Source organism: Bidens hawaiensis, unplaced genomic scaffold, assembly GCF_021521415.1.
Source record: "Bidens hawaiensis isolate Kalapana, Puna unplaced genomic scaffold, B.hawaiensis_p1.1 tig00000055_1, whole genome shotgun sequence".
NCBI classification, from domain to species: Eukaryota; Viridiplantae; Streptophyta; class Magnoliopsida; order Asterales; family Asteraceae; genus Bidens; species Bidens hawaiensis.
Window position 1 is genome coordinate 3,809,397 of NW_027491016.1, and position 17,732 is coordinate 3,827,128.

General features: G+C 35.5%; 2 protein-coding genes across 3 annotated transcripts; one reads left to right on the top strand and one right to left on the bottom strand.

Moving 5' to 3' along the window:
• The first annotated feature begins 203 nt into the window (after positions 1 to 203).
• On the top strand, positions 204 to 7,630 carry LOC143529809 (transcription factor ABORTED MICROSPORES-like). Of its 2 annotated transcripts, XM_077025543.1 has the most exons (9): positions 204 to 260; positions 841 to 943; positions 1,110 to 1,289; positions 5,182 to 5,260; positions 5,334 to 5,402; positions 5,501 to 6,166; positions 6,542 to 6,850; positions 6,930 to 7,106; positions 7,285 to 7,630. In XM_077025543.1, the coding sequence occupies exons 6-9, from the start codon at positions 5,582 to 5,584 to the stop codon at positions 7,507 to 7,509; spliced, it is 1,296 nt and encodes a 431-aa protein (XP_076881658.1). In that variant the 5' UTR covers positions 204 to 260; positions 841 to 943; positions 1,110 to 1,289; positions 5,182 to 5,260; positions 5,334 to 5,402; positions 5,501 to 5,581; the 3' UTR covers positions 7,510 to 7,630. The 2 variants fall into 2 exon arrangements, with proteins under 2 accessions (XP_076881658.1, XP_076881700.1); XM_077025585.1 differs by having other exon boundaries at positions 5,182 to 5,402.
• Positions 7,631 to 12,426: 4,796 nt separating this feature from the next.
• LOC143552820 (putative protein phosphatase 2C 60) lies at positions 12,427 to 17,732 on the bottom strand. The gene is made up of 4 exons (XM_077042972.1): positions 17,379 to 17,732; positions 15,251 to 15,618; positions 13,823 to 14,059; positions 12,427 to 12,806 (listed from the first exon to the last, which is right to left on the bottom strand). Exons 1-4 carry the CDS (start codon positions 17,695 to 17,697, stop codon positions 12,567 to 12,569), a joined length of 1,164 nt encoding a protein of 387 aa, XP_076899087.1. The 5' UTR covers positions 17,698 to 17,732; the 3' UTR covers positions 12,427 to 12,566.

Here is a 17,732-nt window from a genome sequence, read left to right on the forward strand (position 1 = left end):
TTCGATCGCCTTATTTTCAATCCTTCTTCTGCTTTGAATGTTCATGAGATCATAAGATATGTGAAGATGAGCAACATGAGGTGGGTATCTTCTAGTTGTTAACCGTTGCTATCAAAAAGGAGGGTATATCTTGCTTTTAGTGGTTGTACGTGTTTTGTTTTCATCATTTTGCTTTTATAATAATATATCTCTACATTTGTTTCAGTCAAAAGAGGATCATAACCATGATGAAGTGAGCATACAAGCTATGCAAGTGGTTGGTATGTTCTTTTCCCGATATTTGATATGAGTTGATTTTCGTCGAATTAGTTTGGCGCACTACGTTAAACATTTGAAGGATTATTCCTTCAAGAAGTCTTCTTGTATAGACGGTTTTTAAAACTTTTGAATGAAGTATAACATACAAAGATTGATATAGTTTGTCACTTTGTTGTTATATATGGTTTCTTGAAATGTTTAGATGAAGTAGATGAAGCACTCGTATATTCTTTATCAAGTGAATATTTATATGATCTGTACCTTTCTGGCAATCTACACACATATGCGACTTGATTATTTGTATAAAATGAAAAATTAGGGTTTTTTACAAGGCATAAAGGTTGAAATTTATAATTCATGAAATTAGTTGACAAAGGCAAGTAAGCACATTGACTATAATTTTGTAACTAACTAACTATCAATTTTGTATTATAAAATTTTATTTTTGGTATGTATTCCCATAAATATTACAAATTTCTCAAAACATAAGTGTTCTTTTTTTATAATTGTTGCTTAAATAGTCCTTAATAAACCAATTAACTTACACTATCCACCTTTTAATGTGTATTGTTTTGCATACAGTGGAAATGGAGGTGATCCAAGAAGTGATGGAAAGGCTTAGATCAACCGTCGGTCCCGAAAGCTGGGACTACTGCGTGCTTTGGAAACCATGTAAAGATCAAAGGTACGTACACAGATGAGTTTGTTTCAGCATTTATAATATGCCGAGAAGCGCATATATAGTATGTTGTTTTTCTCTGCCACTGCTTTTGATTAGCTTGTATGCATTGCATACGGTGTGTCATACGGTCGTCATAGTTATTAATATATCATTAGTACTGATTTTACAGGGTGATTGAATGGGTGGATTGCTGCTGCTCTGGGAGTAATGCAAGGCTTATGAATGGGAATGGTGGAGAACATGATCAACAGCTGTTGTTTCAATGCAAAGATGTGGCCTTTCATCACCCAACCACTGATGCTTGTCACCTTCTTTCTCTTTTACCTTCTTCAATGCCTTTTGACTCCGGGTTAACCTTCTTATTTCTTATCTTTGTTGCAAAAATACTCACTTTTATTATATTAATAGCAAGTTAACTAAAAATATTTTTAAGCATGACCGGAATGAAAACATAAATATCCTCAAGTGTTAGAAATAATGAAATGATAAAATATAATAATTCTTTATCGTACAAAGGATGCGCGACAACCTACGCCCTTGATTTCAAACAAACATACGATGGCAAAATTGAAAATATTCGTTCCATACCACCTTCCTCCTAATTATTAGCCGGCTGCAATCATGCTACAAAAAGGAATTTAAACCCAATTGAATTTATGATTGGATCAGGAACAACTATAGTACCAATTCCAATCGGAAATACATTTTGTAGGGAAACCGTTCACCATTTTATTTATGAAATAAAACACAAGTGGAAAATCAAATAACTTGAGAGGAAATTACAATACGAATTACAATCGAAAGAAGCAAATACGAAGAAAGGGGTAAAAGCAAAAAAGTCAAAGCCCGTGTTTGGCACAGTTCCCTTAAAACAAATTTCGTGTCTGTAGTGAGAACGCTTCTATCTCCCATGATACAACAACTAAAAGCAGTTAAACTACCATAATAAACCATCAAGCCTGAAAAAGAACCTTCAAGAATGCTGGAACAAAAGTATATGTTTAGTATTCTTGAGAGCATACAAAGATATCTCAAGATTGTTTATTTTCTTGTATGTATGTTCAATCAAGACTCATCTAATTGGTTTATATCGTGGATGAAAGAAATGGTAGCCAACCTTTGAAGACAGATCAAGAGCCACCGAAATTAAAACGAAGATAAATGGCATTCGACGTCATCAATGTCATTATTTGGTTTTAATACTTTGAATTGCCAAACTCTTTCTTTCCAACTTCTGTACTAAATGAAGGCCGTCTTCATCACAACCCCCGACCCTTTACCCTGGGAGGGGGGGGGGGGGTTCCGTGAACACGAGTGGTGGTATCGATGTTTATTAAAATATTTTGCAGCGGAATAATTAATCAGGATCGTAGTTAGGAAAAATTTATCAGAGTATAAAAACACCATGATTTTCATTTCGTAAACTGGAGATAAAACCCATTTTTTATTCAAACATAAGTTTTAATATGAATAAATCCTAATTTACAAAACATATTTCTTTATTTTGGTGACAAGTTATTTATTTAAGCTGGCATCATTATGTGTCTATAAAAGGTCATCTAAAACATGTTTAAAAATATTTGATCAGTAAAAAATAATGATGAGTACATTCATTTACAAATGACACATCAGCATTAAGAAGTTTTTACACCTACCTGTTTACAAATTAGCGAAAGGTCCTTGTCACTCGACCCTGTCTTTGACTGTGGTCATATTACTTATTGGCTAACACTTGTCCAATGAGTAACGTGTATTCACCCGTTAGGCAAGCCTTGTAGCCTTGTATACAAAACCCCACAATACTATCAGCAACCATCCGATATGTCAACAATTAAAACATTTTGAAAACATTCGGACTATCTATCATTAGTTTAATAAGTTTAAAAGTCATCATGATACTATTGGAAAACCAGTTGTCTCATGCAAATGTGAGTTGTATAAAAACTCGAATGTCTCACATTGCAAGTTTATAAACAAAGAGCTTCTTGGTATTAAGCACCTAGTTAAATACAATGTAGTATATTTAGATTAGTATAAACAGATAATCATAACGATAATCACGAGATTAGGATCTTTACACGATGACACAAAGTCTTACCTTGTTCAGGCAGAGCTTTTGGATTCGTGTACAAAGCTTATTTCGAGCGGATTGGTTAAGAATACTCGAGGTGTTATACTAAAACGCCTCTATATTAGAAAGTGAGAGAGAGATTGAGAAATTTGGACGAGGAAATGAAGTGTGGATTCCACCCTATTTATAGCTGAAATTTGGTTCATTCGTGTATCGCAAAAACCACAAATGGTGTCGCGTGGCACGACGGAATTATAGGGTTGCCAAGTCAGCCTAGCTATGCCACGTGGTAGGTAACGTGTCACGTGTGCGTAACAACAACGTCGCGTAGCGCAAAGGATTATTTAAGTACCCTTCACGTAGTGCGAAGAATACCAAAATTTTTTGGATAATTTATAGACATTCGAGTATAGCGACAGGGCTTGGGTTTTCCTGTCGCGTAGCGCGATAGAACTGGTTTTCAAATCGCGTAGCGCAAAGAATACAAAATTTTTTTGAATAATTATAGACCTTCGCGTATTGCAACGAGGCTTGGGTCCTGTCGCGTAGCACGACGGAACTGGTTTTCAAAAATACTAAAGCGGCTCTCAAGCAGTTAGCAACGATGCGAGCTTGCGAAGTGCTGTCAAAGCGTCACATTGCACCTATCGCACTTCGTTCTAGCCCGTGCACATCAGGTGCGTGCACCCTCGCTAGAACCACTGAGAATGTCTTTTCATATATGAATATTATAACGTGAGCTCTCTTCCTTACAAACAGGTTACAAGTTTTGTAATCTACTGATGATGTAAGACACAAGTCTACCTTCTTATTTATACCTAGGTTGAATGATTCTATTTTTCTTCCTCTACCAATATGGGATGAAAACTCCTATATTTACTCCTTTTTGACTAATTTATTTATTTTTATTTGTAAGTTGTTACAGTCTTTAATCCACTTGTCGGGCTGAAGTTTTGACTGCTTTATAACATGTTTAAACACTCAATTTTGAACATCGATGTCTTATTAATCTTAGCTCTATTTTTAGACATGGTTCGATTCGTTGAGAAACTCTTTCAACATAAACCCAAACGACATATTTAATATTTATATAAACACAATACATATATAAACATTGATGTCCAAAATTAGAAAAAAATATTTTCTTATATTTGTGAAATTAACAGTTTCACAAACATTCCAACAAATTTAACCAAATTCATATCTAAACTCAATTGAAAATTGACTTTAAGCCAAAAATAAGTACATGATTTGATGCACGTAAAGTGAAAATGTAAGCACACTGGAAAAAAATTGAGCAAGCCTTCGATTGACTGAATACCCACCGGGATTTAATTACGCATGATTAATTTTTTTAATCATGCATCATGTATGTCAGTATCCCATTTTGGTTTAATCTCACATAATATATGTCATATGCTTTATTAAATTATAAGCATGGTTATTATATTTAATTGTGCGTGTCAAATTATGTGTGTTGAATCTAAATAATTACGTAATAAGGATTAATTACGCATGTTGAATTTAGATAATTACGCATTAAGGATTAATTGCGGAGGTTGAATGTAGATTATAATTACGCAACAAGGATTAATAATTGCGCATGTTGATATTCATTACAATCGGGCATCTCATGAATTAGACTACGATTCGATCAGCAATTACAAATAGAATATCAGATTAATCTTAGCAATTAAAACCATGTTTTGATTTTGATGTTGTTTATTATATTGTCCATGACCAACGACGTTCAATTTGTGAGATTTCATAGTTGACTTCTGATTACGGTTTAAAAACTAAAGAGATGAGTGCATAAAGAAACCGCAAATTAGTTTTAGGTTATTTACATTTATGCCGCCCCGTAGTTTCAAATTGAATCAAAGGTGTGCGGATTGTCACGTACATATTGTATGGTAACCCATACCTGACTCAACACATTATGTAGAAAATTATTCGAGTTTATGTGGTCAAACATAAAGTCTACACCTAAAATTTTATAAATCAAATTGTTATATCTAGGATGTATGAGGAAATTGAATGTCACAAATAAATATCCGAACTTTTAATCACTTTTATGAAAAATCCTACACTTTTAATAAATTTGTTTGGTGTTGGTAATTACATATCTAGATAATGAATTATATATAACCAAATGTTTTTTAATATACAGAATATATGGCCAAACCATGATATCTAATCAACCAAGATGGCTCAACTTCTCCAATAGCTCCGATTAAAATTTTTGTGAGGTAAATATCCATCTTAAACTCATGTATTATTATTTAAAAAAAGCATTAATTGTAAACAATTCTTTGTTAGCAGGAAAATCTAGGGACAAAAGCATTGATTCCTGTTTCATTCGGGCTCGTTGAACTCTTCGTATCTAAACAAGTAATGTTTCGTGTTAGCAACGTATCAACGAATGATATAAGTACTTCTGGACATCCATGATATATCACACTTTTTATTACCATTGTTGTTTGTTGTAGATCGCAGAAGATCAAAGCATAGTTGATTTTGTGACCAATGTGTTTAGCAACATTAATGTAGCGTCAAACTTCTCGGTAAACATGGATGGTTTAGAAGACGGCGAATCGAAGGATTACATAGCTCAAGTATTAGATGATCAAAAAGATCCATGTAACAATTTTCAACCACCAATTTCACCTGCAACCATATTAGAAAACCTGAATCTCTCACCACACAATATCTCTGATGGCCATATGCATCCAATGAACTTCTTACAACATTTTAACTATGGGGAAAACAGAAACGCAAAGAACATGTTTTTGGAAGGAACGAGTGAACCTATGATGATGAACCATGATGACCCTTTTGATCCTAGTTTGGAGGAGAATGTTGAGTTTGATCATGAGATAGATATGGCATTGCAAGGGCAGATGATGAGTGACAGCATGAACAAGGGGCATCTCATGGAGCCTTTAGAGAATGCTTCAAAGAAACAAGGGAATGATATGAACCGTTTGGACTCTGTCTCTGATTGTAGTGATCAAAATGATGAAGATGATGATCCTAAATGTCGTCGGAGGAATGGTAAATCGCAATCCAAGAACCTCATGGCGGAGCGTAGAAGACGAAAGAAGTTAAACGATCGACTCTACACGCTTCGTTCCCTAGTACCCAAAATCACAAAGGTATGCTCAACTGAGTAATTTTCTTTATTTTTGGATAATGTGGTCATAAACGGCTTAGCAAACCTATTTAATTACATGGGTTAAACAAGTCAACCTGAGCTTTTAATAAACAAATCAACTTGAATACGACTTGTTTATTAAACGAGTTAGACATGGCAAACTGTACTCTAATTATTTTTGTTCCCTTTAAAAAGTTGCCACCCTACTTTGAACCTTCTAAATGTTATGATTTAACCTATTCAAAATAAAAACACTCAAAACAAGTCACTCGGACAAATAGGATGAAAAGGTCATGACCATTGAGTTTGATTTTGATGTTAGAAGATAGCCCAATAAACATAACTCAAACCTACTGTTTATCTTCTTAATTTGTAGTTGGATAGAGCCTCCATTCTCAAGGACGCGATCGAGTATGTGATGGAGTTGAAGAGGCAGGTGGAAGATTTCCAAAATGAGTTGGAAGAGAATTCGGATGACGAGGATACTACAAACAACGAGAGCACCATTGTTGAACAAGAAGTGATGCACGGAAATGGAAGTAAACAAAAGCGTAGATATAGTCACGGCCATGGGATTTTCATGAACGGCCCTCAACCGGAAGCTTATTCAGTCATTGGTAACAATGAAGTCTCCAAACATAATGCGGACATTGATGGGGCTAGTGAGAAAGGTCAACAAATGGAGGTAACACCCGTGTTCCCGTTTATGATATCAATTATCGATGAGTTTCTTTAACATATCTTCTTTGTTTGTGTTTGTGTAGCCACAAGTGGAAGTGGCATCATTAGATGGAAATGAGTTCTACGTGAAAGTATTTCACGAGCACAAACCGGGAGGATTCGTGAGGTTAATGGAGGCCTTTACCTCTCTGGGACTCGAAGTGACTAATGTCAATGTTACTAGCTTTAGATGTTTGGTTTTAAATGTCTTCAAAGTTGAGGTGATATCTACTTTTCATCTCATTTTGTGTGTCATGTTCCAAATTTAGTAAACAAGGCCCACAAAACGAAATGCTATCCCATTTTGTGGGTATATTTCATATCATTAAATGCAGACGATTATACAAATTGCGGAACAAGATTTAAGAGTTTGCAAACTTTTTGTGTTTGGTCTAACAGAAGAAAGATAGTGAAATGGTGCAAGCTGACCATGTTAGAGAGTCGTTGCTGGAGATAACGCGAAACCCGTCTAAGGGGTGGCCGGAAACTTCCACAAAAGCACAGGAGAATGGGCAAAGCATGATGGAACACCACCACCACTACAACCACCATGCTCACCTGCATAACAGCCAACCAAAACCTCAGTATAACCACTATAATGCAATGTATCAAGTTCTTAATTAAGCTCTCAACTGTTCATAAGACTGAAGCCCTTGGAACTTGTTCATTTATGTTTTCTTGGTATTATGTTTTCTCTTGTTATGGAACACATGATCTGCTGTGGCATGTAGGAATAACCTGTGAGCTTGTTTTCAATCAATAAAGTGCACTCTCTTCGGCTAATATTATTACACTCCACTCTTCCTGGCAAAAATGAATATTTATCATATGATATGAGAAATATATAAATAAACATGAGGTCTATAGATTTGTTCTTTCATTTTCTGCTTCACCACCTCATTTCTGAATTCTGATCAACAGTGACGCTTTAAGAATTACGAAGGTAATTTCTTTCGAAAAAAATTGCAGAACTTGAACAAAGAGACATACTGCCGGTGACTGGATATGGAGAAAGACTAGCCGAAGATAGCCTCTCTCTTCCCTGTGGTGGTCGGACCCAGCTGTGGTGGTGCGTCGCGGCGACTAGTTTCGACAGCGAGAAAGACTCGGTTCTACATGTTCTTTGTGTGATCCCAATCGAGAGTCATAGTTTTGATATCAGTTGTTATGGTTTAAGTGCACACACTTGCGCACGAAAGCAAATAATCGAGCACGAATATTTAATGTGGTTCGGTCTAGCCTGGCCTACATTCACAGGTGACAACTAGAATTTATATTATTAAATGATACAAGATTACAAGTACATGGCAGGATATAAATAGAAAACATAATTAAAATTAGACCAAAGCGTGAACCAAGGGCCAACTACCCTATCATGCGATTTTTTTCTTTTTTAAATAGTAGGTGTAGCATTAAAATAGTGGCTTTTAGGTATCTGACAAAGGAACAAATAAGATTTAGGTGTCCAGCCATCTGAGATTGCTGGATTGAATTCTTCTCTCCTAGTGACAGTTCACGTAGGCGATGATGTGTAAATGTTTGGTGACTGGATCAGTCATCTCAGATGGCTAGATCCAACTTTATTCCATTTTGACATGCGGCATCACCATACAGACCAGTCATTTGAGGTAGCCGGATTCATTTTTAATCATCACAACCCGTGAGCTATTTTTAAAGGTGACACATGACTTATGATTGAAACAATGCAAAACTTTCTTATTCCCTACTAATATTCTCATACCGCCCTACTAATATTCTCATGCATCTAATATTCTCAATACAGAACTTTAAAAAATGACTAACATAATTTATGATGGGAACCATACAAACATGATTTATGATTGAAACTAACATAATATTTGAAACTAAAATTAAGGTAAAATAAGTATGTGATAACATAAATGGCACCATATGAACTTGCATTTTGGTAGTTATGATAACACATGGGTGTCCATACGTGGGATTCTCGTCCATGCCCACAACTGTAATAAATACACCGGACCACATATGGTTACTGTTGATGAGGATGTTGCCACTGGCGAAGCTTACTTAGAGCCGGGGGTCCCCCCCCCCCCAGTTTTTTCGCGTAGTAATGTAAGTTTACCCGTTTTCGTCCGAAATTTTTTATGCGCGGTGTAAATTTAGGTGTTTTTGCCCAAAAATTGGAGTCCGGCCCCCCATTGTTTGTGAATTTTTGTATATATTTTGAGCCCCCCCCCCCCCTCCGGTGTCTTAGTCCAAGCTACGCCACTGGATGTTGCCTTGCAAAGATTTCTATATAAAGATGCTAACACGACACTACCCCAACTTAGTCGCCCACATTGCTCTAAATCTTCTAGGTGATTTAGAAATAATAAACTTATCAAGTTGTTGGAGGTATCACTAAACAATGAACACCCACATAATAAAGGATGACACAACGTGCACGTTGTGTTAACTCCTCCGCGGTTGGGATTTGAGACATGGCTGATTTTATTTTTTTGAAAACGATGGTTGACTTAATCGAGTTACCCGGTAAGTCACTAGATGCATTTTGAACAGCAATACCTAATAGATATCATACCCTGTGACTTCGTTCGTCGAGATTCCTTAGTGTCTCTACACTGGAAACTACCGGACCCTCCACCCGTAAACCCCACAAAATATTAACATCTTCTAACGTCACCGTTGCTTCACCAAATGGTAAGTGAAACGTGTGGGTTTCAGAACGCCATCTTTCCACCAGGGACGTGATTAACCCACGATCAAGAAGGCGGTAATTACGATCTATTGTTCCACCAAAACCGGCCAACCACAAAGGAGATAGAACTTGATCATGTATGCCATGGTTATTTAAATGTGACCAAAATTTTTTATCACCCCGTTTAATAACAAGCTCGTTGCCACGACATTCGGCGTTTTGAAACAACCTAGTGGCTCGGTGTGATTGGTGTAAAAGCATTGTTTAGGTGATACATCCTTAAGTGAGAATGGAGTTTAAGGTTTTAAGAAAAAATATGAGAATGAATGTGAGGTAATAGTTTGAGGAGGATGGTAGAGTTGTGAATATAATGCATAAACGTTCAAAAGTATGATGAATATATAGGAAAAACTATTTGTTGTTCAATGCATAAACGCAAACCTGCATGCATGATGATGCATGAGAATATTAGTAGGGTGGCATGAAAATATTAGTAGAGAATAAGAAAGTTCTACATTGTTCCAATCGTAAGTTATGTGTCATCTTTAAAGTAGCTCACGGGTTGTGATGATTGGAAATGAATCTGACTATCTCAAATTGCTGGTCTTGTATGGTGATACCACATATCAAAATGGAATAAAGTTGGATCTAGCCATCTGAGATGGCTATTCCAGTCACAAACATTTACACATCATCGCCTACGTGGACTGCCACTAGGAGAGAAGAATTCAATCCAGCCGTCTCAGATGGCTGGACACCTAAATCCCATTTGCTCTCTTGTCAGATACCTAAAAGCCACTTTTTTAATACTAAACCTACTATTTTATATAAAAAAAATCCCTATCATGCACCCCATCCCAAAACGCCAAACCCTAGTCGGGTTGAAGTCTACATATCCTAAAAGCTAACACCACGATGCATTGGAGTTAGCGGGGGAAAGGCATGAAGACCACCGCGGGTGTGAAGCATAAGTTTGTGTAATTTTTTTTTTAAATTAACTATTAATATACAACCAAGCATTTAGGGTGTGTTTGGTAAGAAGCTTTTAGGAGCTTTTAGGGGCTTCAACCTTCAAGCTTCAAACTTTTAAAAAAAAGCTCCTACTTAACAAAAAGTCTTGTTTGGTTCAATGGGCTTGAAGCTTTTGTATTAGGAGAAAAAGCTCCTTTTCTAAACGCTACTACTACGGGTATGTTTGGCAAGGAACTTAAAAGCCTTGTTTGGTTGGAAGGAGCTTGAAGCTTTTAGGTCATAAGAAAAAGCTTAAAGCTTAAAGCTCCAACTAGTAGCGTTTAGAAAGAGCTACAAGCTTTTAATATTTTAATTACTTAAATAACCTTCCAAAATAAGTATATTTAATATTATTGTTTTTTAATTATGCCCATTTTGGTCATTTTATACATTTATTAAAAGTTCCAGCTACTCTGCCAAACACCTAAATATATCTAAAAACTACAGCTTCCAGCTACCAGCTACAGCTTCCAGCTTCCAGTCACCAGCTTCCAGCTACCAGCTAGTTTTGCCAAACATACCCTTAGTTCCAGTTTAACCCAACATCACATTTCAAACTATTATAACGAATGTTCTATTATAACAAATGTTCTTAGATGTGAAATCTGAATTCCTCAATGTCTGATGGCACGCTTTTTTTACATTCAACCTTGACTTACCGCAGCGGATGCCCAAAGAAATATTTTCAAGTAAAAATCAATCCAAAATTACTTAAGATGCTTGTTATAAAGAAAGATAAATTTATTGCCAATAAAAAAGATTATAAGCCAAAAGAAATTTACATATATTTATCAAACAGCTTGAATGAAATAAAATTTCTGATAAAATCTCAAAATTAAAATTTTGCATTAATCCCTAAAATTAGTAAAATAGGCTGGGCGGACATTGTATTAGACATTACATTACGCTTAATGGACATTATTATAATTAAAACTTAAAAGTAACACATCTTCTTAGTTTAGTTTAGTTTGGGGTTCCATATAATCATTGCGCAATAAAAAATCATTTTTCCGTATCATTGTTAGTTTTAGGATTCCTTATTTTACCTCCCTATAACTTTTCCCATCTCATAAGTTAATAAGTTATAACTTTGTAACTTATTAACTTGTCCCCTCACAGTAACACAAAATACCTTCTACCTTTTCCAAAAATTAATAAGTCACATGTTTAAAATAAGCAATCCCAAACACGTGTGGCAGCATCTCACAAACTCAATATTCCAGTTTGGTTAAATATTTCTTTCACATGGAACCTTTTTAAATCTTAATAGATTGATTAAAGTAATACCAAAAGTTTTGGCAAACAGTGACAGAACTAGAACTTCTTTATTGGGGGTTAATCACAAGATCATCTTCTCTACCGACTAAATAACCAGAGGGTATGTTTTTTCTACAAAATGAGTCCAAATTTTCATGGTCAAGTGGACTCTCTCGACCCACCTCTGATTCCGCCGCTTGCAAAGTTTGAACAAAAGGTAAAAGTAGTCGGTTCAACCTGCTTACTAAAGCTAAAATAAGTGCCCATCCTTGGCATGCGACTTGCGAGCAATAAGATAAGCATGTAACCATTCAGAACCATCATTGACAAACCTCTATACCACGTTATTAAAAGTCAAATATGCACACATTAGGTAAAAACGAGCATTTAAGTTAAAAATACCGCCAAAGAACGGAATAAACTATAACACTTGTATCTATGAAGTTTTGGTATTAGTCCTCCCAATTAAAGAACTTTTAACTTTCCGCTGAAAGCAACTAAAGCATGGTTAACCACGGTGCACCGTGGTTGCCTGGTTCTAACCATCAACAACTACCTAGGCTTGGCTCAGGAACCACGGTGCACCGGTTGACTGGTTTGACCACTCACACGAAGCCACCTTGGCCTTGGCCTTCTTTTGGGGGAGGTATTCACACATGAAATAGTACAAGAAAGCTAAAATTAGAGGAATATAGAAACAGAATCTATATATTTGTAGAAGAGGTGGGGCTCATCAAGTGGGCCCGGGGGCAAGTGTGTTTGAAGGCAGGTTTACTCCTGCTCCTTTCACAGATACATTAACGGAGCTGGCCCGGCTCGTGAGGTGCGAGTCGAGATAGAGCACAACCACAGTGATGTCATCATGGAAATGACGGCGGACCCCACGGTCGATCTTTTTTAAATCGGAATACCTCATTTCCCGCTTCTTTGCTGCTTTGCGTAACGCGATTTTTACTAATCTCTTAGCAATTCCCTGCATCAATAATCGCGGATATTGTGAGTCGAAAAATAGTTGGTAAATAGGCCGGTTTCGATCCACAAACCCAACAACAACCCAAAAACCGTGAACATGAGCGTGAATATTAAGAATATTAAGAAGAGTTTTCGCAGGTGTCATTTATTTTATCTTTTGCATAGTAATACGAAGTACAATAAAAATACAAATGTATACAAAATAGTTAAATTTTGAACTACAAAAAATGCTATTTCTATTTTCGTTTCAATTTTGACTAAAATAAAAAATCGGTTTTCAGTTATGACATAAAACACATTTTAGGAAAAATAAGTGTAAAACTAAACGAGTAAAACAGGTCAACCCGTAAACTAGCTAGGTCAGCCTGAACATGACCCAATTAGTTAAACGTGTTCGCGGGTATGACCTAAAATCCACTTGGACTAAATCCAAACTTACAAATTTCGTGTTAGGTTTGTGTCGAGTAAAAAATTAACACGCCTTACGTAAAGCTCACAAAAAAAGTCTACAAAAATACAATGACTTCAGGTCAAACCAGATTGACTTTGACCTCATTATTGATGTGAAGTGAAGATATTAAAGAATGAACCAAATTCATCAGATAGAAATACAGATAATGTACATTCAATAATTGATGATGAATTTTCTTTGCCAAAAATTCAGAAAATTCAAAACTTTGACCTCCAAAGGGTAAAATAGTCTTCTTGTTAATTTTTAGGTCAAACCCTGATGATTTTAACAAGTCGACACAAATCATAAACGTACAAGAATACAACTTGAATTTTAGGTCAGACCCGAATGATTTTGACAGCAAGATTGGCACAAAGCCAGTAAAAATTTGAAACCATAATAAAAAACATCATAATAATATCAAAATAGCTGATAGTTGTAGTGTTAAAACTTAAAAAGAGTTTCTATCAGTCTTGGTATTTCTAGATTAGTATATTTGACGTCTAAAAAGTCAAACAGCGTAACAAAACTTTGTGTGTTTTGAGGCATTAAATTAAGCATCTTACGTTGCGTGGGTGAGTTTGAACAATATCAACAGCTTCTTGATTGGTTAGGTGCTCCCAGAGTCCATCTGAAGCAAATATAATAAACTGATCATGTGGCTGCAACTCATGCACTGAAACAGATGGATCCGAGCTCAAAATTGGTTTTTTAAACGATTCACGAAGACGGAACTTGGCATACAAAGGCGCCTTATTGAATTCTGACTTCTTTAAGTATACATCACCAATCGATCTTGAAATCTGCAGCAAAAACATAGGATCTAACACTTAGATCTTGAAATGACATGCGTATCACCAAATGTTACGAGAGGTGCCAATATTAATCTAATCAGTTATTAAACGGTCAAGAAATGAGTAAAGTCATAAAATTTAGCTAATGCGCACGCAGGTCAAGTTGCCAAAAGTGTCTTTATAATGCCTTAAACCTGATGACTCACTTCATTCAGAATTTATCATTGTGACATATAGTAGCTATAATTGGATTTCATTGTAATCATATTTAATGTGTATATTATATTATGTATTTATTAAAATGAACAGAAAAGGGCTAGCAGGCCCAACCCAGCCCAAGCCCAACCCATAAAAATCTTTCCAACTTCTTAATTTCTTTGTGCAAGACTGTTCTTCAATTATTTGTATATAATTATTCATCTTAAACTACCAAGAAGTAGTGTTACGAAATTCACATAATATAATAATTAATTATAGTATCCTTGAAGATTTTTAGGTATTCTAAATTAGCTGCTACTAATCTTTCATCCTTTTAATTGATGTAAACTAAAGAAGTTATCACTCCAATTGCAATAAATTTAATTTATCAAATTTAACAAATTTGAATTAAAATTCAGGAGTTTAATCAATCAGTAACTGAAAGTGTTTATAAAATGAACCATGTGACACAAAAACGACTTTATTCAATAGCTTATTATGACCACATAAAGTAGACATAGCAACTATGTCAACTAACAACATGCTTATTAATGAATCAAAAACAACAATTTCCCCAATGTTGATTTGCAAGTGTATTTGTTTGGCCATGAAACAACTACCTAACACTTGAATGTTACCACAAGCCATTATAAATATAAAACTAATCATGGAGAAAAATGCATAACTGATCCATATGATTTGAGCATATTGCAAGTTTGGTCCCCCATATTTTAAAAATTGCAAACTTAGTTCAAACATTGGTGAGAGAGTTGCGCATTTAGTCTCCACCGTTAACCCAGTTAGTTTTAACGGAAAAGTGATGTCAAGTGAATGCACTAAAAACTAACCGAGATTAACAGTGGGTACTAAACGTACAACCCTCTCACAAAAGTCTGGACTAAGTTTGCAAAATTTAATATCTGATGACCAAACTTGCAATATGGTCAAACCACAGGAACCCTTTGTGCAATTTTTTCTTAATCACGTGTAAGAAAATTTTACCTGTATAAGACCTTTTACTCGCCATACATTATGTTTCAAAACTACAATCTGTGAATCATCTGGATGATTAGAATGCAACTCTTGTCTAACAGACTCTATACACGCGTTATGTTCTTCTGATAACTGAATTGCAAGAACTTCACCGGTTGCCTTCACGTGCCTACCCAAAACAGCTCGGGAATCTCCTAGATTAGCAATGTAAAGGTTCCCGCCACACACAACTCCAACAAGACAACATGAGCCAACGGCTGCTATTTGTGGTTGCATTTGCCATTGCTTAGTTACAATTGAAAGGAACCCTTCTTCTGTTGCTTGAAAAGCCTTCTTTATTACTTCCACTGACATTGATTGATTCTCTGAAGTAAACCCTGAAAAGTCAACAGCTTGGTTGGCTTCAGTAATCCTTAAAAGTATGAAAGAACGCATGTTGTTTTCTTAATATGAACCAAATATGTTCTATGCAACAAAGACAACAACAACATTCTTATATTCATGGTAATCGTAAGCTTTATGTAGTTATTAATTTGTTTGAAAATTGTTAAGCACTATCAAGTTTGAAGTTAATGTGTTAGCTTATAGGGCCAATTTCATATATCCCCTTCTAAACATGCAAAATGACATACTTAACCAAATCAGGCTTGAAAAGCATTATACACTATGCATAGAGAACTTGTGTTTTAAGAAAATATGTAAATTTGCAAGTTTAGAAGAGGATATATGAAATTTCTCCCAGCTTAATATGTACTAAAAGTAATATTATATGTTCAAACAGACTAATGATTCAAGTAGGGGTTTTCTACAGCCACCCCCCTTTTTGCTAAAACACCCCACCAATACGCCCCGTATAGCTCTATACGGGGCGTATTGGTTGGTTTTTCTAGAAAAAACCACCAATTTTGTCTTATTATGTTTTTTTGTCTGAAGATTAGAAGGGGCGTATAGCCCTATACGCCGCATCTGATATTTTTTTTCATTTATTATTTGTTATTATTATTATTATTATTTATTGTTGTTATTATTATTATTATTACTGTTGTAATTCCATTTGGATCGATTCCAGCGGCATTAAGTTCGTTTTTACTTATATTATATCATATCTCAAAGTTTCAGGTTCTAAAATGCCGCTGGAATCGATCCAAACGGATGTTTAGAACTCCGGATTTGTTAAATTAAACGTTTAAGCGAGCTGGTACTGACCAAAATCTGAACAGCGAGTCGGAAGTCGGGTTTTGGTCAGTAGCCTTAAAAATTTGTTACAAAAATAAAAGTCTTCTAGACCGAAAGTCGAAAGATCCGAATTACGATCCCGAATCGGTTTAAACTTAAATGAATACAAATACGAAAAATCCGAGATGTTACAGCACCCTCATTGGAATTATAACAGTAATAATAATAATAATAACAATAATAATAATAATAATAACAAATAATAATAATAATAACAAATAATAAATTAAAAAAATATATATATCAAAGGCGGCGTATAGGTCTATACGCCCCTTCTGATCTTCAGACAAAAAAACGTAATAAGACAAATTTGGTGGTTTTTTCTAGAAAAACCAACCAATACGCCCCGTATAGAGCTATACGGGGCATATTGGTGGGGTGTGGGGGTGTCCCTAGCAGGACCCTTCAAGTATTTAGCATTTTCATTTTGTGGGGCCCATAAATGGTGTAACTTTTGAGGTGAAATGAAGATGGGGTCCACAAGACAAAGAAAGAAAGAACAGAAAAAAACACATTCAATAGCATCAAATAACCTTTTAAGGAGGAATTTCATATATCCCCTTATAAACATGCAAAATTACACATCTCCCCAAAATACAAGTTTCTAATGCGCAATGCTATTCAAGAAAGATTTGTGTAAACATATAATATTGCAAGTTTAATAGAGATATATAAAATTGCCCCTTTATCAAAACAAAAAATGTAGCTCAAATTCCAGTCATTATCAAAACACTAAAACAGAATCTTTCACTTTCTAGATCATCAATCACAATAATCCACCATCATATGGCGAACATGTGATCATAAATTTCAATTCTTGTAACCAATATATAACTAGTGACTAGTGGCGATAGACCTATCAAAACGATTAAATCACAATGTTGCGGTTCAACTAACTTACTCTTAAGATGTTGAAAGAGGTTACTATTAATAAATCGTGAGGTCTCGGGACCTCCATGACCATCATACACTCCCACAAAGGTGCCATAAGGTCCAGACTCTTGCAAGCTCAAACTCCCTGATTCAAGCTGGCTCTGATCCTCTAATAAGTTATTAGCTTGAACTACAGCCATTGAGAAATCTCCATTGTAATGATGCCCTGTATCCTTGTACCATAACAGACCGTCTTGCCGACCACCCGAATCAGAACCATTGTGAACGTGTCTGTCGGATCGTGGCCGGAAACAAGCCCACAAAAAGTTCATGAACCCGGATATCATACCTCATCTCATCAAATCCACTCTTTGAGTTATCT